Raw genomic sequence first — 25,164 nt, forward strand, 5'->3', positions numbered from 1 at the left:
TTTAGTAGATAATTATAAAAGGTTTCTGTTAGATGATCCGTCAACTACATTTTCAAAGGTCAGCTTCCTTCAACTACGAATATGCTTGCAATTAGTATTTTTGTTGGTTTGACCCTCTAATTGAGTAAGCTTGTTACCGACAAGCCTAACCAAATAAACTTGAGATTACCAATCATTTGTTTGCGTGTTTGGTGTATGAAACACTAGCCATGCTAATAGTGGGTGTGGTGGATGGGCTTGGGTCAGTAGATGTAGTTTTTGATACAGTCACAGGTAAAAGCAGGACTAGTGACCTGATTTAAGATGTATGTGTTTGGATACAGTTTGGGTCTCTTTGACCTGCTTGACTCATGCCAACAAAAGTTAGACACACATTGTCGTTTAGCCATATATAACCCTGAGAAAACATCTGCTGCTTTGACTGGAGACTTCATCTTCCTAAAAACCCGATCTCTTAATTTTATCCCCGTCAATCTATCTTGGTCATATTTATTGTTGTACTCGTACCATATAAATAATTCAATTCTTTATAATATACCATAATTACATCGTAACTGCTTATTTTATAAAGTAAAAAATGACCTGTTGTAGTTGTAAAACTTAGAAAAAGTTAAACTTGAAATTTTCATATAACAAGATGATAGAAATTTTGTCATAATACATTTTGAGTATACATTCCAAATTAACAAAAAGTCTAGCAAAAGTGCCATGGGAAATGCATTTGCGAGTGGAGCCAAAAACATTCCAAAGTTTTATATCCACGTATACACATGATGTCACAACTTTGTATATGAATAGCAATTAACCCCCATGAGTTTCTTCATTCAAACATAACACATCAAATCTCCAAGAAATCTGTGAGTAACGAACTAATTATGGCTTTCATCAGTTCAAAAATGGCGACATTCTTCATCATTTTTTGTTGGTGATTTTCAAAATAACTAAAATTTTATTGTTATTTTTTTTTGAATTTTATTGTTATTTTTTTTTGAACGGCAATTTTATTGTTATTTAGTTTGAGTCTTAAGAAGGAAGAAAAGAGTTTGGTGGGTCGGTGTGGCAGTTTCTTGTCAACCGTCGTGACTGGGAAATGATATTTGTATCACCACTTTTAATTGGTATACCACAATGTATAACTTTTATAGCTTACTGTACAAACCGGTAATGCATAGTTTTGATAAATTTATCAAAAACAGTGGTACAAATATCACTTCCCATATTGATATGGTCTTCCATTTGCTAATATCTTTTCCTAGTTATCGAAACTCAAATGCATCATATCACCTTGAAATTTCACTTATTAAACATGTGTACAAAATCAAAATCTTACTATTGATAATATATTAATATAGTATAAAGTCACTTGTAAGCTTAACGACAAACTTATAATTCTTTTTAAACCAAAATCTTTTATTTTATTTGAGTATATACGAGAACGGTACCGTGCGTTGTGGTGGTGATAGAGGTGATGGCATTGATGGCGGGGTGGTGATGTAGTGCGGCGGCGATGAGTGATCTACCTGACGGGTTCCGCCCTTAGCCGTACGAGTTTCATCTTAGGAATCAAAAATTCGTCGAAAGTATATTGAATGAACACTTTAATGAAAGAGCATGCAATTTTAAGAACACCCATAAAAGTTTTATAATTTATCGATGTACGGTTTTTAAGATAAAAGATTTTGAATGAATTAAAATAATAAAATAGAGAGTAAAAAAATGATTAGTTGAGATTTGAGAAAATAAAGAGAGTATTATAGTCATTTTAGGCAAATATAGAATAGATAAGAGAGACATTTTGAGGAAGTAAATATTGAAACTTAAAATCAATATTAAAATTTTAAATTCAATGTTGAATATCAAACATGAATTTGTTTTATTATACGAAGAGATGGATACCCGCGTGATGCGACAGCGGTGGCGGCAACGGGTGGTGATGGTGGTTATTAATCTAAAAGATTAAAAGTAATTGATGTAAATGGTATGGTAGTTATTTTATGGTTAAGGGTGTAACTTATGTAAATAATTTTTTTAAGAGTATTATATAGATATTCGGTGAAAATATATTTAAATTAATGAATAAAGGAGATGTATAGTTTGGATAAATATGATTGGAAAATATTTTAGGATATATAAGGTAGATTTAGACATTTAGTGTGTGACTTAGAAATGTGTTAAAAAATAAGATTATTTTAAATATTTTAAAGGTAGAGAGTTGAAAATAGGAGATGTTAGTTTATTTGATAATAAAGTATAGATACTATACATATTAGATAAAGCACATATTCTTCATCAAATGATTCAGTTTGTGACTTTTTTACATTTCCTTTACTTACACCAAATTTAATTTTTTTTAGTATTAAGTAAGTATAACCATTTTTCGTGTTGATAGTTTGACTTTACTAAATATTTATAAATTGTTTATATTTATTATTCATCTATATAGATATACAAAACACGTTAGAGACTACGAGAGATAGTGTCCGCGTGTTGCGGCGGTCAGATGGTGGGGTGGTAGGTAATAAGAGGTGATACGACATAGAGTTTAATAGCCAAATGCCTTAGTCGTATGCCCTTGAATTTAAAAATTCGTCGAAAGTATATCGAATGACATCTCTAATGAAAGATAACGAAATTTTAAGAACACTCATACAATTTTTATAATTTATCGATGTACGGTCCTTAAGATAAAAGATTTCAAATGAATTAGATGAATAAAATGATTTATGGAGAAGAGAGAAAAAAAATGAGTGGTTGAGATTTGAGGAGAGAGAAAAAAATGAGGGGTTTAGATTTAAGAGTACTAGCATTGTACCCGCGCGATGCAGCGACGGTTTGGTCATGACGACAACTGGTGGTGATGACGGCGGTCGTGGTGGTGACGAACTATTGTTGGTGGTGGATGTAAGTAATTGATGCAAAGATATAGTGGAGATATTTTAAAAGATAAGATATTGATGATGTAAATTAATTAATCAAGGGTAAAGTGGTAGTTTTGCATCTAACACTTTTATGAGAGAGAATGTGATAATTATTATAAGATAGTATAGATATTATGTATATTAGGTAGAGATGTTTAAATTAGTGAATAAAGAAAAATGGTAATTTAGGTCATTCAAATCATTTAAAAAAAAATGGAAATGTATTATAGATATAGATATTGCTAAATGTTAGGGAGTAATATCGAATTTTCCTACCAACCATTGACATAGACAACTAGAACAATACCCGTGCGTAGCTCGGGTTACACTTAATTATGAGGTACGCTTTTCTTTTATTTGCATATTTTTAGTTGTCTTATCACCGATGAATAATTATGATCTGTATACTACCATAAAATCAACTCAAACCTCATTAGTTTATTTATATATACTCCTGTATAAAAACTATTCACTCTCCTTAAATTAGAAAGTGTTACTCAAATGTTACATACAAAATTACTAAATTGTCCTTAATAAACATTCACTATAGAAAGAGTTTTTATAAATTACTAAATTTACCCTTAATAAATTAATTTACACTCTAAACCTTTATTTTTAATAATTAACACTCTAAGTCTTTATCTTCGGAAATATTTCACTTTCACCACCAATAGTACCGTTACAGACACCACTAAACTGTCGTCCTCACCAACGTCGCTGCATTGTGCAGGTACCATGTTCGTTTTTCAATAAAAATCACTAATTAATAAAGATAAAAAACATTTTTGTAAGTCCAAACATTATACTTTTATTATTATATAAGAGTATTATTCAAAGGTTCATTTATTGTTTTATCGCGTACAGATCGATGGATTGTTTGTCCCAAACCAGGTAACATTGTGGCACCTGTTAAACTTAAGGTCTCATACGGAACCATACATATTTCACCGCATATATTTCATGAGGCTTCCCATTCGAGTTCTCCAATATAATGCAATGTTTTTACAATCACACATAAATATATATACACGAACAAAGTCAATCACACAAATATGAACAAAATGATCACAAAAGACTCAATTATTCGAAGAGATAAAAATTATTTGGATCTTTCATAGATGCTAAAGGAAGAAAAAATTGATAGACAACAACGGTTACGTGACTCTTTTGAGCGAGGGTTCATGTCAGACTTCTATACCCGTGGATTTTGGTCTTGGATGAAACCGCATTGCTCGAGCTTACCCTACCACCGGCTGAACCCACTTCCACACCCACCCTCTAATATATGGTTGTTAGTAAACGGATATTTGTAGTGCATTAGTGAACTAATCGTATCAGAACGATAATGATGGACTACTCCAAGTTAATATTAATTAAGGAACAATATTAGGACTGAGAAATAGAGATTTGATAGGAATTTGTTGTTCAAGTAGATTCACAATATTGATAGAGAAGAAGAGAACCACGTAGAAGATATTATCAATGTATACCACCTGAGATATGCAAAAAAAAAAAAAATTGTATATATTTTTGGCTTGCAGCACTATAATCATTGAGAATCCTTATTACCCGCTTTGATCTAAAATTTATGGTTGCAAGATTATTTAACATTTTTTTAATTTAATTTAATATCACCTTTTTTCATACGATAATCGGTATAATGATTTGAATTTACTTATGTAAAATCTGTTGAAGTAAAATGAAACTTACATTTAATGAAACACGTTAACTATAAACAAACGCTACATATGTAAATATTAGCAAATATATGTGATGCAAAGTTTGGCGATAACTTATTACACACATAATATATACACGCATAAATTATTAGAAGATGAAGTATATGATGAAGTAATATATACACACATAATGATACTCAAATAGTCAAATATTTGACAAAGGAGTAAAGGGCAACTTTTATGTGATATTAAAGTAAATGAAATCACAGGCTTTCAAATGCCAATATCCCCGTAACGTCCACTACACCGCTATCTAGCTTAAAAAAACTCTTCAATCTACTCGCGGTCTATACGGAGACCCTTTCTTATTATTGATAATCTCAAAGTAATAACAACTAAGCATAAACACAACCTAATTTTGAATCCTATGAATTATGATATTTTATTTAACAAAAACCCCATGTACTTTCTCCACGCTAGTCTTCTCATCTTCTTTATACACGATCTGATCATCTCTTTAGATTCCTAGTTGCCACACAATCAAAACTCCATTTTATGATTTTAAATGAAAGAGATTTGTTGATATTATAACAATAAATGTGAAAATGTTTGGAGAACAAAGATAACAATGAATTACAAAGCCCATCAAGATATCAAAATGACTTGCAAAACATAATCAAAGACTAAGGGCTATATATAGCACAAAAGTCGAACAGTATATCAAAATGACTTGCAAAACATAATCAAAGACTAAGGGCTATATATAGCACAAAAGTCAAACAGCTAGCCTACAGACTCGGTCTAGCATATATCTACTTCATTCAAAATTCAAAACAGAACTAATTCGATGATACTTCCCGAAATCAATGTTAACCCAAATTTCTTTAACTTCTAATACAACGTGTGGAATAGTGAATCATATTCCAATAAGTTTTAGCCACAACTCTATTATCCACTTAACCTACACTCCGCTTTTAATGGAAGAGCGAGGTAAAAAAGTATATGAAGGTTAAATTTCTAATTATTTATAAATTTTGAGTAGTTTTGTATTTGACTACATTTGATGTTTTTAAATTTAAAGTTTATCTCATTCATATTACATTTTATCTTATCTTTTTACACAATACGAACAAATGATAGTTTTGTGCAAACGGTTGCTATCTTATTAACCATTTTTCTATTTAAATGGGATCCACTCTATAATTGGCTTTTTTTTAAAGTAACGTTATCCAATATATTATAACACATGGTTAATATAATGCAACAAACAATCCACTTTAAAAGGAATAGTTTACACGGCTATGATTGGATAGAAGTAAAATCGTACGTTCACTATTGAAAGTTGGAATGATTTACCGGTAACAATATTTATATATAATCGGGAGTTGACTTGACTATGTTGAGCTTACATCAAAACACGTAAATACTTTATTCCCAATCTAGAGAGGAATACATGTAATTTTGTTACTACATAAGGACTTAAGGGTTAGTGGCGGAAGAGCAGGAGGACCAAAAAAGGGTTTTGGTGCCTCCAGAATTTTGAGATATAATTAGCAATAATCTAATATTTTATGGTGACAAATAAAATTTAGGGTAAATTACACAAATGGTACCTGAGGTTTGTTGAAAATTACACTGGTCATACCTACAATTTAAAAATTACGCGTGACATACCTATCGTTGTCAAAAACTTACACTAACCATACCTAACCGTAAGGGAGCATCACAGACCGTTAAAAAGGGGTCACATGCCAGTCACATGCGAGGGTAAAACAGTCTTTTCCCACTATTTCTTCTTCTTCATATGTTCAAACCCAGATCTATATCTATATCAATATATATATATTTATATATTCATCATCCAAAAAAGAAAAGAAAAAAAGAAGCAAATATATATCTAAGCAAATAATATATTTACGGCGGCGATGGAAAGTCACGGCTTCGGTCTCCGCCATGTCAGTTTTTTCTGATGTGGCACTACCAGAGCGATTCAAGTTACCACTTATCAGCCACGTAGACAATCTATATGCTGTCGCGGAGTGTCCACTAAGCATATATAAGCCACTAAATTATCTTTTAATTAAAAAAGGTGGAGTGGGATCGAACCCACGACCTGTGAACTCTATCAAAGAGTATTTACCACTAGAATTACCAATTGTTTTGTTCCTGGACTGGAAAGCCATAGTAGATAAACAACCTCAGTTTCTTAAGCCCACATCCCCATCAATTTTTTATACACCGTACGCTTTGTTTTCTATCTAGATATTTCTTTCACCGTTGATTTTTTATACATCGTACGCTTTGTTTTCTATCTAGATAATTTCTTTCAATTTAGTATAAACTCTTTACCCTTTTACGGCTTTTACATCTTTGTGGCCGGAGGTCCTTATGGAAGCATTATCTCTGCCTTTGGGTAGAGGCAAGACTGTCTACAGCTCACCTCCCTCATACCCCGCTGAACAGTTGTTGTTGTTGTTGTATGGAACAAGTAAAACCCCAAAATAATTCCCATCAATTCTTTTGAAAGATAACCTCAAATGCGGGATTTAGGGTTTTAAATTAGATAGATCTAATCAATATATATCAATCACCCACTTCTAAAGTTTTTCTATTTGCACTGCCAATCGCATACATCCGATTCGGTCTTCTAGGTATGTTTTATTATATAGATGTCGATCTCATATATGTATTTTGGTATCTATAGTTTATTCATATATGTATGTTTGTATAAATAAAAGAATAGAGATATACGAATTCGGTTAATTAATTCATTATCCTGTTAAAATTTATAGTACGTTTGGATCAACGGGGATACATTGTGTAAGGATGGCATAAAAAGATTTCTATGTTTTTTATCAGTTGAGATGGCATTATGAATGATTGGTGTATAATTATATATAACGAAAAGATTTTTATTTATTTTTTTATTTATGATTTTCAGTTGTAAAAAGCCAATTTTTTGTTATAACTAATTTTTAGCAAACTTCAATTCAAACTGATGGTCAAACCACATACATAAAACCTAAAATCGACAAATAATATACTAAGGTCGGACAACAGGATTAGTGTTACTGAAGCGATCGACAACCACCTTCCTTAGCCTACGAGATTATTAAATAAAGTATAATTCAAGTGATTATATCGACAATTACACAAGTGAAAACCAAAACAAGTGCGAGAACTGTGAGAACCATTCCCCTCCCTCTTTCCCTTTTTTGGTATACTTTTTAAATTTTTAATTTTGATTTTTAATTTTTTTTATTTTCTTTTAATAAAAACCCATTTCAAAAATAAAAATTATATGGGTAATGGGTTATGTGTTGAAAACGGATGAACTGTACGGGAGTTGCCTTTATCGGATCTAAAGGGGTTGTCAACGGACGTATATGGGATTTCATAGGAGGCGATCCAAGAGATGGTGGTGGTTGGATACGTTACGGGCGTAGCCCTTAGCTCTAAGGACTCCCCCCTTAGAAATGGTTTTTAGTGGTTCTCACCCTTGTTTTAGTTCTCATTTGATCACTTCACTATGATAGTATGTAGTTATTTGATAAGTATTTTTGTTTGTTTGTTTTGAAATTACATTGTAGATCGTATCAGCAAAACAACAACCCGATAGGAAACCAACTAACCCTGGTGGCAGAATTTGTCGGGGTATCTAGAGAGCAACTAAAACGTAAGTTCGCACACTGGAGAGAGTACCACACACCAGCACCTAGTTTCTATGATAGAATTTGATATCAGTCATATTTCTTCTGTCCTATGGTGACACAACGAGAGAGTACCACACATCAGATTTACAGAGTCGATGACACCACGTCACCACTTACTCAATTAGTACTAAGAGTGACCAATAGGAAGATATGTAGTTCCCACTTTAAAAGTTGTTAAAGAAGCACATGCTGCATTTTCCATGGTACATCCGAATATGGGGAGAGGAGTGGTCACGACATGGATGGTGGCATGCCCATACCGCTGAACGAACACCGGCGCCATCAAAGCTGCATGAAGGTTAGCGGCATTAAAGCCCTGCGCGGGTTGGAGAATTTGACCGTTGGGGGGGGGGGGAGCGTGTGATGTATTGGGAGGGATGAAATTTGACCGTTTGAAGCCATAAAATAAATTTCTCTACCTCTTTATCTATATATACACTTCATTTTTAACCAAAAAAATCACCAAACAAAAACATATCTTCACACTTTCACCAAAAAAAAACACCACATTATTAAAAAAATGGATTCCTCTTTCTCATCTTCTTCATTTTGTGTTCCACCGGAGTTAGACGATTCGTCTACGGGGAATACTTTTCAGTTTTTTAATCAAGTGTACGCCGAGCTTGAAGATACCGACACCTCTTCTGACACTCGTAGGTATATCGATCGAGACCGGGAAGAAGCTCACGCGATACTAATGCGTGACTACTTCGTTGAAGACTCAAAGTTTGACGATACCATTTTTTCGTCATCGTTTTCGCATGAGCAAGAGGTTGTTTTTGAAGATTGTTGGTGATATTGAAGCTAACTTTAGTTACTTTCAAGAGGGGGTACGACGCACGGGGTAAAAAAAAGTTGCACCGCTCTTCAAAAGTGCACATCGGCGATCAAGCAACTATCTACGGGTGAACCTTCAGATGCGTATGACGAGTATTTATGTATGGCTGCCAGAACGGGACGCGAGAGCATGGAGTACTTTTGTGATGCGGTCGTCAATTTATATCAAAATGAGTTCTTACGTAGGTCGACATCATCTCATGACGTTGCTCTCATCACACAAGCTCATGAAGAAAGACACCACATTCCAGGAATACTTGGTAGTCTTGATTGTACACACATCGAATGGAGGATGTGCCCTAGACACTTAAAAGGGCAATACACGAGGGGTGATCATAAGGTACCTACTATTATGATTGAATGTGTTACTTCTTATGACTTGTGGATTTGGCATTCGTTTTTCAGTCATGCTGGATCGAACAACGATGTCAATGTTTTGCAGCAGTCGCCGTTTGTTTCAAAACGGGCGTAATGGATCCGCGCCAGATAGTTCATTTACCGTAAATGGACATGATTACAAGCACGGTTACTACCTTACCGATGGAATCTATCCTAGGTGGGCTGCATTTGTTAAAGCTTATCCTCATCCAGTGGAACAAGATGAAAAGAAATTTAAAAGACTACAAGAGGCTACAAGAAAGGACGTTGAGCGGGTGTTTAGTGTTCCCAAGGGAAAATGGAAGATCTTGGACCGTCCCCTCAGGCTATGGACAAAGGAAAAGATCAGAAAAGTCATCGCTGCGTGTACTATACTACACAACATGATCATCAAAGACAACGGGCGGGCAATATCACCTGTTCATATTATGGATCCACCGGTGCCAAGAGTTTATAACCTGGAAGCAAACCGGGAGTTAATGGACGAGAACGTGCATCATCGGCTCCGATATGATCTCATGGCGCATGTATCGGCTTTAGACTTATCATACATTGACGATTCAGCGATGCAGCCACCATCAGTTGCGAGTTTGATTTAGTTGTCTTCATTATCATGTAGAATTTTAATTTCGGTTTATGTTGTTATGTACTTTTTAATTCATGTTTATGTAATGTTTAGTTTAATTTTAATGAAATATTTACGTTTTTATTAAAAAAGAAGAAATTTGATTAAATTAAATGAAAAAGAAAAATAAATTTGGGATAGTTGAGAAAGTCATGAATGCCATTAAAAATGGTTGGGAGGGATAGTTCGGAGGGTTGAAAAAGAAAATTGAGTTGGAGATATTTGATTGGTGGGATTTAAAAGGGATGAAATTTTGAGAGACATGACTCCTCTCGCCCTTATACCCTTCACATATTTATCATGTTTAGGATCAAATTAATTTTTATATATCTTCTTCTGAAATCACGTGCATATATAAGGTGTTTTTCCCCCAAATATTTTTTGTTGTTATGTCAAATAAGCTTTTAAGTTAACATAAAGGTCAAGTGTTTTAATATGTATCAATCTATTATTTATGTCTAATTATTAAAAATTATTATTTTATACATTTAGGTATACATAATATGGTACTCATTTTAAAATATTAGATGCACCCAATAAATTTATTAAAAATTTAATTTAATATATGTTATAGATCTTTCTTTATAAGTTTTTGCCGCAAATCTTTGTAGTCTTGTAGAGTGTCTAGCCTGCCACTTGAACACAAATATCTTTTTTTCAAGCGAGGCTACGTTTAGCGGTTATTTATTTGTCTCGACAACTCCGGCCATCATAAAAGCAATCAACCATAAAATTGAATCATAAATGACCCCTGTACTTAATGCATTTGCCAACTACTTCCCTCATTAACTCTAAACTTCACGCTTTTACCCCATTACCAGTGTCTCACACTCACAGTTTATGCTATACGAGTAGTATGAATATATGAACAAAGATGACCAAAATATTAAATATGCCCATAGAAATTGCTATACCTTCTTTGATAAACTTTTGATATTAAGGTCTGAAATATTGAGCTTTTTTTTATACATTTGCACAATAAATTTTGTTTTTGTATTCTTTATTAGGACACCAATAAGAAATTTATGACTATGAATATATAAAATATAAAATAATCAATGTAGCAATAGCCCAGTGACACCCGTCACCCATGATTCTTATGGTTCACAGAAAAAGTTTAAAAGATGAGAGTTTGAGATGCTCATATCCTGTGATAATTAAGTAGAGGTGTTTCACCGACACTCAAAATCTTACGAGGTGTTATTAGGTGTTATAAGTGTCTATTCAAGCTAAATGATGCCAGGACAGGTCCCTTCAAATTCAACCTTTTTTTTAAAATAAAAAATAATAAATACGTTGGAATTTTCAACATTTCATCCGTAAACTTTTTTACAGCTTAAAAAATAAATAAGTACAAGATGCCCCCATAAATGACCTCCCCATAGTCAATGCAAATTCCAACTAACATCTCCTTTAACTATGCATTTATCCTCATTGTTGTGACTATATATAAAGCAAGTAGATATCATGGCTGTTCTTCATACCATAACTAGACTTTTCAATCACCACCACATTCCAAGTATTCAATTCTGTTTTGACTTTTGACTTTGACTTGTATATTATTAAAATGGCAACCATAGGTAAGCTTGATGTTGAAGTGAAAGTAAAGTCAGGTGCAGATAAATTTTGGAAAACCATCCTGGAATCCACCGACATCTTCCCTAAAGTCTGCCCTGATCTCTACAAAAGTGTTCAAGTTCTTGAAGGCGACGGAAAGAGCGTTGGATCCATTCGCTTGGTTAACTTTGCCGAAGGTATATATAGAATCTCTTTTTGTCCTAAAATAATCATTGTTAACGTTTTTTTTAGAACGACAATATATTAAAATAAAAGGTCATTAACAAAGTACTAGAAAGCCCAAGACTACAGGTTAAATACAAATACAAGAATATAACACCGATACCTAGATCCAAAATAAAACAACTATATCATGGAACTTTTTGAGTCTTGGACCGTGAAGATTACCAAAAAGTAAAAAAAAAACTCGTACCAATTTATACTATTCGAGCGCTATTCATATAAGTAACAAGTTATTTAATTTAATAACAATGAACGTACATGCATGGTGTAGGGTCACCAATTGTGAAATCAGCAAAAGAAAAGATTGAAGAACTTGATGAAGGCAAAAAGAAAGTGGCATATAGTGTGGTAGATGGGGATATGATGCAATACTACAAGAGTTTCAAGGCTAGCCTTGAGGTGATTCCAGAGGGAGAAGGGAGCATTGTGAAATGGGCTTGTGAGTTTGAGAAAGCAAGTGAAGAAGTGCCTAATCCTGACATGATCAGAGACTTTGCTGCCAAGAATTTCAAGGATATTGATGACTATCTCCTTAAAGCATAGACTGCAACTACTATATCTGTGTTATTATGATCGAGTCGGTTCTTGTTTGCAATAAATTGTAATAAATTGCAGAGTCATGTAATGCATTCACCAAAATTAGTTGTCCTCCACCTATATATCAATATCTATATACGAGTATATCAATAAATGTGTTTCTTCTGCAACAACTGTTTTAGAGATACATATGACCCTTCTAATACATATTGTAATTAATTTTGCCAAAAGAAGAGAAGATAAAATCGTATGATTTTAAGAAAAATACAAAATGATCATTTGCGACAATCCATATCTCCAATTACACCTATCCTATCCCATCGATATATATGCGCTACTCGATATATATATATCTCTTGGCTATATACAGTACTTAATTTCCCAACGTACACTACTCAAGATATTCACCTCTTCTTCTAATCTATTTGACTTTTGAATTTGAATGAATGGCAACTACCATGGGGAAGCTTGATGTTCAAGTGAAGGTGAAGTCTAATGCTGACAAGTTCTGGAACAGCATCTTGGACTCTGCCAACATTTTCCCTAAAGTATCTTCTGATTTCTTCGATAGTATTCAAGTTCTTGAAGGCGATGGAATTGAAAGAGTGTTGGATCCATACGCTTGGTCAACTTTGGTCAAGGTATACTAATTAATGTTATTTGATCAAGCTATAGCTATAAGTTTTACAAAAAAAGAAAAAAAAAAGAAGGGGGACTGCCAAAGTATATATGTCAAAACTGGTTGCATTTAGAAGTGTCATTTTAGAATTTTGCAGTTATACAAGGCTTATGCTTGCGTGCATGTTTAATAGCCTACTGGTGTAATACTGTAGTTAACACAAAAAAATTAAAGAAACACTAACCTCTAAAGAAGTGTAGTTATAAGCCTACTGATCTTTTAGCAACGCCTTTTACATCGTATTTATAAAGTGTCAACTAAAAAAATTCCGAATGATAACTTTAGTGTCGTCGCTAAAACTACTGTAACAAAATGTCAAAATGACCCTTTTTTTCATCTAAAGAAAGGAGGTCGATATATAATAGGCCGGTCATCCATCAATGGTAGCCTAGTAGTACTCATGGAAGACATGATATGTAACATAAAAGCGGAGATCAAAGGTTTCATGTCCCTCTAATTATAGTGTTATGCACTTACACCTTTCCTTGTATTGGCAGTAGAATCGGTTGGTAGCGAATGATAACAGGACGGTTATCCCTTTTTATTATTTTTTTTACAAACCTAAATTAAGAAACTCTTCTCGGGCTTCAACTCTAATAACAGCCTGTTTGATAACACAGGACACACTGTGAAATCGGCGAAAGAGAAAATTGAAGAACTTGATAAAGTGAACAGGAAACTGGCATACAGTGTGATTGGTGGGGGATATGATGCAATACTACAAGAGTTTCAAGGGTAGTATTGAAGTGATTCCAGAGGGAGAAGGAAGCCTTGTGAAATGGGTTTGTGAGTTTGAGAAAGCAAGTGAAGAGGTTCCTAATCCTGACAGGCTCAAAGACTTCCTTGCCAAGCATTTCAAGGATATTGATGACTATCTACTTAAAACATAGATCACTGCAACTACTATATGTGTGTTATGAGTCAGCTCTTGTTAGCAATAAATAAATAACTTGCAGACACTACTGTAATGCATTAACCTAAGTTGACTTCAATCTATAAATGTACTCTTTCTATACCTACATCAGATACTGAAATCAGTGCCAATGAGTGACATCAAATTCAGTAAATCTATGGGATAAAAACAGTTGCAAGTACAACACTATCAGCATAAAAAAAAAGAAAAGAGTTGAAACATACATTACATATTAATTACTTACCAGCTAAAGGAACATTGATAATTTGAGGAGTTTTGCCTTTTGTTTTTACGCCTATGAGTTTTGTCTTTGATTTTTCTTAATTTGTTAGACTGCAACATTCAGGTGCAATTTCCTTGAATGGCATTTCACTGTAGTGGTGCTTGGGGTTGATTATGTGTCTTCCTACACTTCACTTTCTCATGTACTTTTTGAGGGTTAACGAGGACTTAAGTACTTAATCCATATAATCAAGGTGCACGTTATATATAAACTCTTAAGTTGACCAATTCAAATAGACCAAACAACAGGCAGAATGATAATTACACTCTACCATATATCTATTCTTTACTAAGGATGAATCTACACAAGCTTTAATAACCAAAATCGTAAGATAAACAGGCATACCCCAGTGAGTCTCGGACATTACTGATCTCAGGTTATATATGTGCATTTTTACAAATATATAGAAATAGAATAAAAACTATGAATCTAAAATAAGAACTGAATTTCTATATTAGTTTAAAAATAATGAACCCATAATGAAAATTACATTATATATGAAGCTGTCCAGTTTTCTTACTTGTTTCCGGTGTTTCCACTGATCCATGTATATGTAGACTAATATGGTTACGTATCTGGCATCGGGCTAGTTTTATGGCGAGGGAGATGTAATCTGCTCCTCCACATCTTGCAAGAGAGGGGCCACTTCATCGCCCATCTTTGAGCTCCCACCCAAGTTTACTTCCAGAGTCTTCTTTTCTTTGGCTTTCCCCCACATCACAGTATAAAACCCAATAACAACAATAATTGATCCTAACAAACTGCATAAAGGATTCGAGGGCTTCAAAAATTACTAAAGTTTACTATGACAAACAAGATACACAAACTGTGTAATGTGAATGACTTAATTATACATAAAGGCAAACAGATAAGAAGAAGTGAAAAAAAACATTAATTACCCTCCAAGATAGAAACCATCGCCTAAGAAGACGACTCCAATCAAATTCGAGATCACAATTCCCACCGGATGAAACATAGCAACAAACAATGGGCCTCTCTTTTGTACACACCATGATTGAACCGTTACTTGAAAAGCATATCCGAAAACCCCCTATAATAACCAAATAGAAGGCAATAATACTAAGGGATAAAGTTAATAGTCATGCCTGAAGAATACATATATATCACATTAGTAAGACTAACCATAACACTGAATGTATCTACTTACCGAGTAGAGGACAGAAAGCAACCTATTCCTAGGCTGTATATTAAAACCACTCAAGTCAGCTCCCACAACCAAAGAAGCTATAACTGATAAGATAGTGCAAACAAAGCAGTAAGAGAACATCAGCTTGATCACTGAAGGGTGTTTCTTAAGGACAAATGCCTGAAAATATTAAAAATCAAGCAGTCAGCAAAAATATATCGATATGCGCATAATTATGAGCAATTGCTGTATCATTTTACCTGAGAAACGATATACATGGAAGCAAAGAGAGCGTCAACTGATAAGAGGATTCCTCCAAGCACCCAATTTGATGGTTGCACGAGAAGATTCTTTGTGAGTTCTGATTCTAAAGTAGATGAAAGAATTGGGGGGCCTTGGTAAAGAGTCATGATTACGGCCCCTGCAATTGACACTACAGTGCCAATAAATTTTGCCTGCGTGGTTGCGCTTTTAATGTTGGCAGCTTCCATCCTGAAATCACCAACCTAAATCAACTACGATGTATAGAAGTATACGGTCTCTTGTTTAAGAGCCATGCTAGTTATAAATATACTTTTTACTTGTTTAATACTCAGCTTTAAGCTGGCTTTAACAAACAGGAAATATTTTCTCAATAGACATACACTAAATGTTTTTTCTGCCCATGTGATATGATATACAGAATGTCAAATAAGTTTAATTCTATCCTCAACAGGTACGACTGATGCAAAAATAGTTGGGAACAATTGATGTAAAGATAAATGACTATGAAACATATTGTTGGGTGCTAATGTGAGAATAGCAACATCCTTAGGTTGTGGCATTGGCCCGTTTTGGTAATTCTACTAGATAATGTTCGGATATGGTAGTGAAAGTTTTCCGATAGTTGGTTAGTAGTATACCTGGTAACAAAAAAATGACACTGCCAAGTACCTCATCAACAAATGGGCTAGTCTGGTAAAAGTGACACTTTTTTACTGAAACGGGCTACATTGATGATTAAAGTTCTTTTCTTTACAATGATAGACTAGTCTGCAAACTTACTCATATAGGCCACCACAGTTGATAAAAATGTCACATAAGCAATAAACCAATTATCAGATGATCTAATTACCCATTCCAAAAACGTATATATTGGGCGAAATAAGAGAGGAGCAGCAAAAAGACAATATAATCTTACCCACAAAAGATGGCAAGTATGAAAGTAAAACCAGGTATGAGATTGAGCAATGTGGTTCCAAGAGTAGCAGAAGATAATGACACACCAGTATAACCAGATATCTGTGCCAAAAAACTATTCAGAGAAAAATTACCCAAATATCAGTATAACAATACATGTCTGCATTTCCCATAATAATACGAGTATAAAATAAAAAAATTACAATGCAGTAGATTATAGATAATTACAAACATACCCAAAAAGGCCAACAATGAAAAATCCACATAGCACATTAAAGCTAAGTGGAGGATTATTTGGTGAACTGTAGCAACAACAAAAAAAAGAAAGAAAAATGTAATATTAATTACTGCCTATAATAAATAGTAATACAAGATGTATGTAAAAAAGTAAGTCAATAAGTAAAAATAGAATTTAAACACCTGTTGAAAAAGAGGGAAAGGGGAAGAAGGATAAGGGAAGCAAGTGCATTTGAGTAGAAAATGAAGGAGTAGCTTGACATGCCATCTGCAATGGCTGCCTTGCTGAATATCATTAGCAACACTTGTGCCACCTGTGTTCCCACCATTCCTATGTATTCTTTCATCTCTCTCTCTCTATATATATATATGTATATTTCTGTATCTCCTCTATCTCTCTGCCACAAAGGGGTGATGAAAGATAGAAGAAGTCAACTTGTTCAAGTGTTTATGTTTTGGCAGCTGGAAATGGAAAAATTGCACAACAATTGTACCTACCCCCCACCTCTTGATCAGCTATATATATATGGATCAGCTAAAAGGGCAAAATTGTCTTTTGAATGTTAGTTGGTCTACTCAACATACGGGGTTAGGTAGAACCTAAAAAAAAAATGCGAAAATTGAATTAACAGTTAAAAGAGTAGATTACTAATTATGTCCGATTAATTAAGAATATGATCTGGTCATTGTCAACGTCAATATCAGTGTATAAATTATGAACTACTCCATATCCTATTGTTATTTTCTAAATTTTAAATTAAATGTAGCACTATAACAATGACTTGAAAAGGCAGCAATTTTAAACCAGTAATATAATTATAAATCATATCTGATTACCGAGTAGAAGATAGAATACAACCTCTTCTTTGACAGTAAACTAAAACTACTGGCACTGGCAAATGGCAATGGTGTGTTCTACTGCAGCCGCAAAATAATATAGAAATATATCTTAAACTTTGAGGCCCTCTGTGACTAATCAGGCATCTCCAATGCTAAGATGCCTTTAGGCGTCCTTGAACTGCCACATCATATCCTTACAAATCCTTATATATATCCTTACAAATCCTTATACATCCTTACAAATTCTTCAAATCTTATAATTTTATCTCCAATCATACAAACATCCTTACATATCCTTTTACCTTTACTAAAAACAAAAATATATTATGTAAGGACAAGTAAGGGCATCCTTCAAAAAATCCTTAATTTTGGAAGCTTCAAAGGCAAAGGATATCCAAGAGCACCCATGGGAGATAGCCTTAGTTATGTATTGCAGGGTCATTGTATTTTGGGGAGACAATTAGTTATGTATTGCAGGGTCAATTTAATAGCTTCTTCTTCTCCCCTAAAGGGCAAACCATATCATATATTATCAATTAGAACTTGCATGTTATATAACTTTCAAGTACTATTATTATTATCCATTGTTAGCTAGAGAATACAACAAAAAATAACCAGTGTCGAATATATGACCTCAATAAGAAAATCAATGTTTTAAAACCGGTTTTTTAGTTGAACTGGTTGGTACAGTTGAACCAGTTACAATATATTGACTAAAAACACACAATTATACATACAAGTATACAACTATCATGTAGAGTATCATCTAACAGTCTAATTTATACATAAAGTCGTCATATTTAACAATTAATAGATATATATAAATAAATAGTAAGTTATCCACCATTTTGGAAGGATGGGGTTTCTGTTCCTTCCACAAAAATTCAACTTTGGTTAAATCATAATCAGGGATTGAGTTCCATGGTGATCTGCTCCTCAAACAGCATCATGTAAAAGAGGGGCCTCTTCATCGGCTATCTTTGATACCATCAAAATCTTATCATCATCGTTGGCTTTTCCCCACATCACAGCGTAAAACCCAATTGCAACGACGATTGATCCTAACAAACTGAACAATCATATGACACGTACTTGAGAATACAAATTTGTATGATGTCAAATAACATGGACACAACACGGAAACAGGAAACAACCTCACCTATGAAAATAGAAACCGTCGCCTAAAAAGATGATACCAATGAAAGTTGAGATCACAATTCCCACTGGATAAAACATCGCAACAAAAACTGGTCCTTTCCTTTGCAGACACCATGCCATCATCGTAACTTGGAAAGCAGACCCAAAAATACCCTTTGTCACAAACAATAGTACTCGTAATTATTATAGAATTGAATGAAAAAAAAATAAAGATATCGATCACGCTTCCTATAAGATTATCAATACCATACTATAGAGTGTATCTACTTACCAAGTAGAGGATACAGTACAACCTTATATTTGGCTGTAAACTAAAACTACTAAGGTCATCTCCAACAATCAAAGAAGTTAGAGCGGATAATATGGTGCATACAAAGCAGTAAGCGAACGTTATTATCATCACAGCAGGGTATTTCTCAATGACAAATGCCTGATCGAAAACATGGATAAATCAAATAGTTCATTACCAAGAATATATACCTAATTAATGTGAAAATAATTGTTAGAAGATTCTGCAACATGTTACCTGTGTAATGAGATACAGAGAACATAAGACGGAGTCAATGGCTAGAAGGATTCCTCCAAGTACCCAGGTTGAACTGAATACCCAAAGAAGAGGGCCCTTGTAACTAGTTACAATGAGAGCCCCTGCAATTGATAATCCAGTGCCAATGAATTTCGCATGGGTGGTGGTTCGGCCACTGTTGACTGTTTCCAATCTAAATTCACCAAATTCAATTAAGTCAGCATAGCTTCCATGTTATGACTTGTGACATATTAATTTTCCATGAAGGATGAAACATAACGCCTTATGCTTAGCGTACTTTACTTAACAAACATGATATATTTATGTATATATAGATATATGTGCAAATGAATTCTATAAGACTTTAATTAGTTCAAGTAAGATCGTTGCAGAAGTCGTTTGGTTGATTAAATCTGTATGAAAATGATGCTAGTATTGCCTAATACGTACATAAACAAGAACAATTTAGAGAAAACTATATATATATGTATCGGTAGAGTAGTATAGAGACCGCCTTACCCATAGAGGATTGCAAGTAGTAAGGTAAAACCAGGGATGAGGTTGAGCAATGTAGTTGCAAGAGCAGCTGAGGTAAATGAGGTTCCATAATAACCAAATATCTGTGACATAAAACTTTAAACATAAACCGGTCAGTAGTGTTTTCGATTGATCTTAAAACTTGTTAATAACGTGCTAAAAAATAAAGACCAGATTCAACACACACAGTACTATTTCACACGAATTGACAAAAATGTTTTATAAATTTAACTAAAACTCGATTACATACCCTAGAAGGCCAAGCATGAGAATTCCACATATCACCCTGAAGTTAAGTGGAGGAAGACTGACTGATGATCTGCATTATATATATAATTAACCACATGCACGCAACCATTGACTGACTAAATGCATACAGTACGTATGAAAATTATTCGAGAACAAAAGATAGCGCACATAAGTAAATGAACCTGTGAGAGATGAGAGAAAGGGGGAGAAGGATAAGTGAAGCAAGTGCGTTTGAGTAGAAGATGAAAGAGTAGTTTGGCATGCCATCAGCAATGGCCGACTTCCTAACTATCATCAGTAACACCTGTGCCACCTGTGCAGCCATCATTCCGGCGTATTCTTTCATCTCTCTTTCGAGTATATATATGGTTGTTGTTAGACTAATGACAATACTGGTGTGTTATGTGCGCTAGGTCGCTAGCTTCACTTAAGTAGCAGCGTCGAAGGGTTAAAATCGTCACATACAAAATAGAGGTTGGACCCCTGCCTGAGAGGACCAGCATTGTGGGAAAACAAATCGATTATTCTTTGCAAGAACATGTTGGTTGGACCCTGCTATTGTTTGCTTCCAAAAATACAATAAAAACAAATATTACTCTATCAATATTGTTTCCAAAAATGCATATGTATGTATGTATAGGTAAGGTTCGTATTTAGAACCATTTACAAATGAACATAAGTATTATTAGGTATAATTTGATTACTTTGTTCATATGTGAACGAACTTGTTTACATATATCATTCGCATATGACCATCAAATTATAATATAGATATTTTTATCGTTTTTCCAATTCAAATGTATCTATATGAACCTTTTCATATATATATATACATATATATTACTTATATTACTTGATGAAAAAAAAATCAAGATATACAATTCCAGTACAAGATTACAAAGTGAACTTAAAACTACATAAATGAAAATCAAAATGCTAGAAACAAAAAATGTGTTTTAGAGTAGCATAAAAGAATACATAAAATTACTAGAAACAACGAAAGATACTGGACGGGAATTATTTTTGTTCAACAGAGATCTCTTAAAACAAATTTCAAACCACCAAGTAAATATGTGTACTCTCTGAATTAACCTAGCATCTACAAATATATTGAAACAAGAACGATAAAGGAAAAATGCAGAAAAACATTACGGTCACGCTATAATATAGAAGTGCAAAGTGATAATAGTAAAATGACAATAATATAATAATTATTATAATAATTTTATATTAGTAAATTATATAATCCTAATGTTAAAACTCGTGGAACAGGACATTTGGAGTTATTTTTTTTTCTTTTCACATTAATAACTTTAATTTTATAATATGAAATCACGAAGAGGGAATGCAAAATGTCACGTCATCCCGTTTCATTGATTAAGAAAAATACAAAGATAATAAAACTTGTACCTAAATAATTAATTTAGCGAACACATTAAAAATTAGATGTGCGTGTTCAAACATGCATGTTGTGTGGTGGTCCAAAAAAAATGAGTCATTTGTCTCTACCATATATATTCGTAAACTGTATACCATATATGCATGTTGTAAATGTTGAACATATATATTGATCATCAATTGGTTGGTGGGTGTACGTCTAGAAAATAGATAGATAACACGTTTAATACATGTTTTCATTGTATTATCATGTCCAAATCCCTAATGACGTAAATATCTGCTACGTATGCTCTCATGTAAGAATTCTATCTATATATCAATATGAGTAGTAGCAAATGAGACAAAAGTAAAGCAAAACGATAAAAGAGTGCATTTCGGGTATGGTGAGAAAAAAAATCCACCACATTAATAGTTTGGAAAAGTGGGCTCATCTTGGTTCGGTAGAATTTTTGTAGAATGTGGAGATAACTTTTATTTTCTTCTTCTTTGGAACTAGTTGTATACCCCGGCTTCGCCCGGGGTCGAGACGGAAACTCAAACACAGATTATATGGAAATCACCAACCGTTGTTTTCGTTCAGGTTTCTTCATTTTAGTTGTTGTTAAGACCGAATTATCTAACATTTGTCTTAAATACGTTTTATCACAACTTTTATTTTTAACAAATTATAAATATAGAGTATTGTGACGTAAAATGGTTGATAAATTTAGCCTTATGTGTGTGATTAAAACTTTAAATTCTTCGAATTTGTATACATATTTTTAGCCCATAGAAAAGACTTTGGTTGTATTATATAAATATAAATATAAATATAAAATAATTATAAATCCTTTAAGCATGTAGACACTTGCAATTTGCAAAACAGTTTTGTTGGGTGAGTAACACAAATATGTCCACAAGATAAGAATAGCACCAGTCCACCACCTATGCAACCCAACAGGCCACCACCCACCATTTTGTTTTCTGTCAGCACAAAGTATCCTTGCCCTTTTCTTATACCTTCTCTTATATTCTATAGTTGACCAACATTTTCGACTTTCTTCACAATCTCATCCCACCGTTTTCTCACAGGAATTTTATGGAGCAACATATATAATATATTAAAATCACAATATATTTCTTTTGTTTTCTTATCACCATACATAATGTTACATTACACAGATTCATTGTTGTTGACAATATATCTTATTTGTCATTCTGCATATGGATGTTGTTTTAAAGGTGTGGCGGTGTTTGGCTACCGGGGTTATAGATCCCGATGAGGTTGGTGTCGTGGGTGGTGGTGAAAGTCGGGCGTTGTTGGCGGTGGTATTTGGCAACCGGTTTAAGATCCGGAAGAGGCTGTTTATGAGCGGCGATCTTGGCGGTGGTATTTGGTCATCCTGATGAGGGTGGTGTCCGGCGGTGTTGATCAAACATTATGATCTGTTGGTCAGCGTAAGTGTTGTTGGCGTTGGTGTATGGCCGCCGGGATTATAGATCTGGATAAGGTTGGTTTCTGCCGGTGGCATCCGGCGGCGACGGTTATTTATATTTTTTATTTGTATGTTGGTGACTGTGGAGATGCTACCTTTTTTGTGTGTATCGATTTTTATGTTTTATTGATGAAGAGAAAAGTGATGTCGTCGACTGTTGTTTACCGGCGACGGTTGTTCAGGTGGTGCCGTGGTGGGTTGTATTGATGAAGAGAAAAGTGATGCAGATGAAGAGAAACAGCAGAATAGGGTTGGAGAGAGCCTGAAAGAAAGATAAAAGAAGGAAGAAAACACCCTGAAAGTTGTAGAAGATAAAAGGGACTAAAATGTCAATTAACCTTACCCAACCAAGCCAGTTGAAAGCCAACCAACCCAGTTATGAGCCGCCACTGTAGTAGTTAAAATTAGGATTGTTATATACTAAAAAAATTCTTTTGTTGAAACGGTTCGTTATTTTAGTATATATGACGTGAATTGCCGACAGCTTAATTAGAAATAATTTTGTATTTAATATGTTTGTTTAAAAGTATGCAAGAAACCAAAACGTAACCCGTAGTAGAAATCTGAACGGGATGTGATATGACAGAAATATCAATATATTAATTTAGATATCAAGTGGATGCGATATAGCAAAATGCAAGTAGTGGTACGGGGCGTATCACAATAAGGTTGAATGACAAATAAAAAGTGTGAAAAAAACAAAAGAAGTAAGAAAAAGACGTGACAAAATCCGAACAGGATGCAATGTGACAAAATCCAAACTATAAGAAACGTGTGATGTGTCACTTTATAACCGGTGTCACGTGTCAAGTTTTAATAAGCATGGTTACTATTGATAACCATGCCAAAAAAAAAAAACCAAAAGAAAAAACTCCAAACGGGATCCGTAATGTGAGAATCTAAATAATGATGCGGGGTATATGATGAACCAATAAAAGAGATCATATAAGCAAAAAAAAGGTATCAAAAAACCAAGAAAAACCGAAAGATAAATAACCTTAAAGAAAATAGAAATAACAAAGGGAAAAAAAAAATGTTGAGTAAAAGTTTCAAATATATTATTTGAGAACACAAAAGCCAAAAAACTATGATGAACACCAAGAAAAAACCCCAAACGGGATCCAAAATGACAAAATCTAAATAGTGATGTGGGGTATACGATGAACCAATAGAAAGAAAACACAAAAGCAAAAAAACTATGTAATAAACCAACAAAAACCGAAAGAAAAATAACCTTAACGGGATCCAATATGGCAAAATCGGAAAAAACGCGGGGTATAGGTAGACCAATAGAAAGAAAACACAAAAGCAAAAAACTATGTAGGAAACCAAGAAAAACCGAACAAAAAATAACCTTAACGGAATCTGATATGACAAAATCTGGGTAAAAACGCGGTTACAAGTGGACCAATAGAACAGCACCACGTGGCACGTGACACTGTTCATTGGCCTCGTGTTATATATATAATGGCAATGGCAATGCCGACATAACATAAGTAACACATCTTTTGAGAAGATATATGAAAATCATATGTGTCATAATTATTTAGATGACAAATAGGAATTTTCTTTAATTGTAATTATTTCAAACTAGGTGGTTCGAGCTGTCCGATGGACGATGTCAGTTTCTGAAACATCTGTGTTTGCAACGGTTATCCGTTTTTCTTTCTAAAGGCAATAACACAACTATATCACCATATTCATAGTTACCCAAAACATGTCATAGGAAATAAAATTTAACAAATAAATCTTAAAGTCAAAAGAAATAAAAATGGAATCAACAAAAAGTAAAACAAAAAACAAAATCTACAAATTGTTTAAAAAATATAGTTAGAAAATAAAATTTGACTAGAAGTTAAGAAAAATACAAAAATATTATAAAAATAAAATGTCAGAAGACTAATAGTTGCAAATATATATATATATATATATATAATACAAAATATTTGAAAAAAATTTAAAAAAATAAAATCAAAACCAAAACCTTATAACAAAAAGTTTAGAAAGAGTTATGCATAATCTTTGGATAAAGAGATGAGTAATTTTAATAAAAGAC

The 25,164-nt window shown here is 33.6% G+C and overlaps 4 protein-coding genes and 1 long non-coding RNA gene across 8 annotated transcripts; 3 read left to right on the forward strand and 2 right to left on the reverse strand.

Moving 5' to 3' along the window:
* Window positions 1-11,435: 11,435 nt before the first annotated feature.
* LOC122610069 (WAT1-related protein At5g40230-like) lies at window positions 11,436-17,415 on the reverse strand. 3 transcript variants are annotated; one of them, XR_006325448.1, is made up of 8 exons: window positions 17,109-17,415; window positions 16,925-16,990; window positions 16,690-16,803; window positions 15,770-16,001; window positions 15,531-15,689; window positions 15,262-15,413; window positions 14,883-15,123; window positions 11,436-11,928 (listed from the first exon to the last, which is right to left on the reverse strand). XR_006325448.1 is itself a non-coding variant. In XM_043783050.1 (7 exons), the coding sequence occupies exons 1-7, from the start codon at window positions 17,270-17,272 to the stop codon at window positions 14,955-14,957; spliced, it is 1,056 nt and encodes a 351-aa protein (XP_043638985.1). In that variant the 5' UTR covers window positions 17,273-17,414; the 3' UTR covers window positions 14,652-14,954. The 3 variants fall into 3 exon arrangements, 1 of the variants encoding a protein (XP_043638985.1); XR_006325449.1 differs by lacking the exon at window positions 11,436-11,928 and adding an exon at window positions 12,707-13,117; XM_043783050.1 differs by lacking the exon at window positions 11,436-11,928 and having other exon boundaries at window positions 14,652-15,123; window positions 17,109-17,414.
* Window positions 11,718-12,657, forward strand: LOC122610070 (MLP-like protein 423). The gene is made up of 2 exons (XM_043783051.1): window positions 11,718-11,904; window positions 12,222-12,657. The coding sequence occupies exons 1-2, from the start codon at window positions 11,718-11,720 to the stop codon at window positions 12,491-12,493; spliced, it is 459 nt and encodes a 152-aa protein (XP_043638986.1). The 3' UTR covers window positions 12,494-12,657.
* Window positions 12,934-14,170, forward strand: LOC122610843 (MLP-like protein 423). Its single transcript, XM_043783800.1, is given in 3 exon segments — window positions 12,934-13,083; window positions 13,086-13,128; window positions 13,860-14,170. Coding segments are annotated over 3 exon segments (390 nt in total). The 3' UTR covers window positions 14,057-14,170.
* Window positions 17,416-18,366: 951 nt separating the features above from the next.
* LOC122579359 (WAT1-related protein At5g40230-like) lies at window positions 18,367-20,677 on the reverse strand. 2 transcript variants are annotated; one of them, XM_043751524.1, is made up of 7 exons: window positions 20,418-20,647; window positions 20,237-20,305; window positions 19,969-20,082; window positions 19,450-19,642; window positions 19,195-19,353; window positions 18,925-19,076; window positions 18,367-18,834 (listed from the first exon to the last, which is right to left on the reverse strand). In XM_043751524.1, exons 1-7 carry the CDS (start codon window positions 20,579-20,581, stop codon window positions 18,702-18,704), a joined length of 984 nt encoding a protein of 327 aa, XP_043607459.1. In that variant the 5' UTR covers window positions 20,582-20,647; the 3' UTR covers window positions 18,367-18,701. The 2 variants fall into 2 exon arrangements, with proteins under 2 accessions (XP_043607459.1, XP_043607460.1); XM_043751525.1 differs by having other exon boundaries at window positions 18,748-18,834; window positions 18,920-19,076; window positions 20,418-20,677.
* A 1,317-nt stretch (window positions 20,678-21,994) lies between these two features.
* LOC122579769 lies at window positions 21,995-23,637 on the forward strand. The gene is made up of 2 exons (XR_006320700.1): window positions 21,995-22,213; window positions 22,855-23,637. It is a non-coding gene; the product is annotated as an uncharacterized LOC122579769 (long non-coding RNA).
* Window positions 23,638-25,164: the final 1,527 nt, after the last annotated feature.

Source organism: Erigeron canadensis, chromosome 8 (genome assembly GCF_010389155.1).
Source record: "Erigeron canadensis isolate Cc75 chromosome 8, C_canadensis_v1, whole genome shotgun sequence".
Taxonomy (NCBI): domain Eukaryota; kingdom Viridiplantae; phylum Streptophyta; class Magnoliopsida; order Asterales; family Asteraceae; genus Erigeron; species Erigeron canadensis.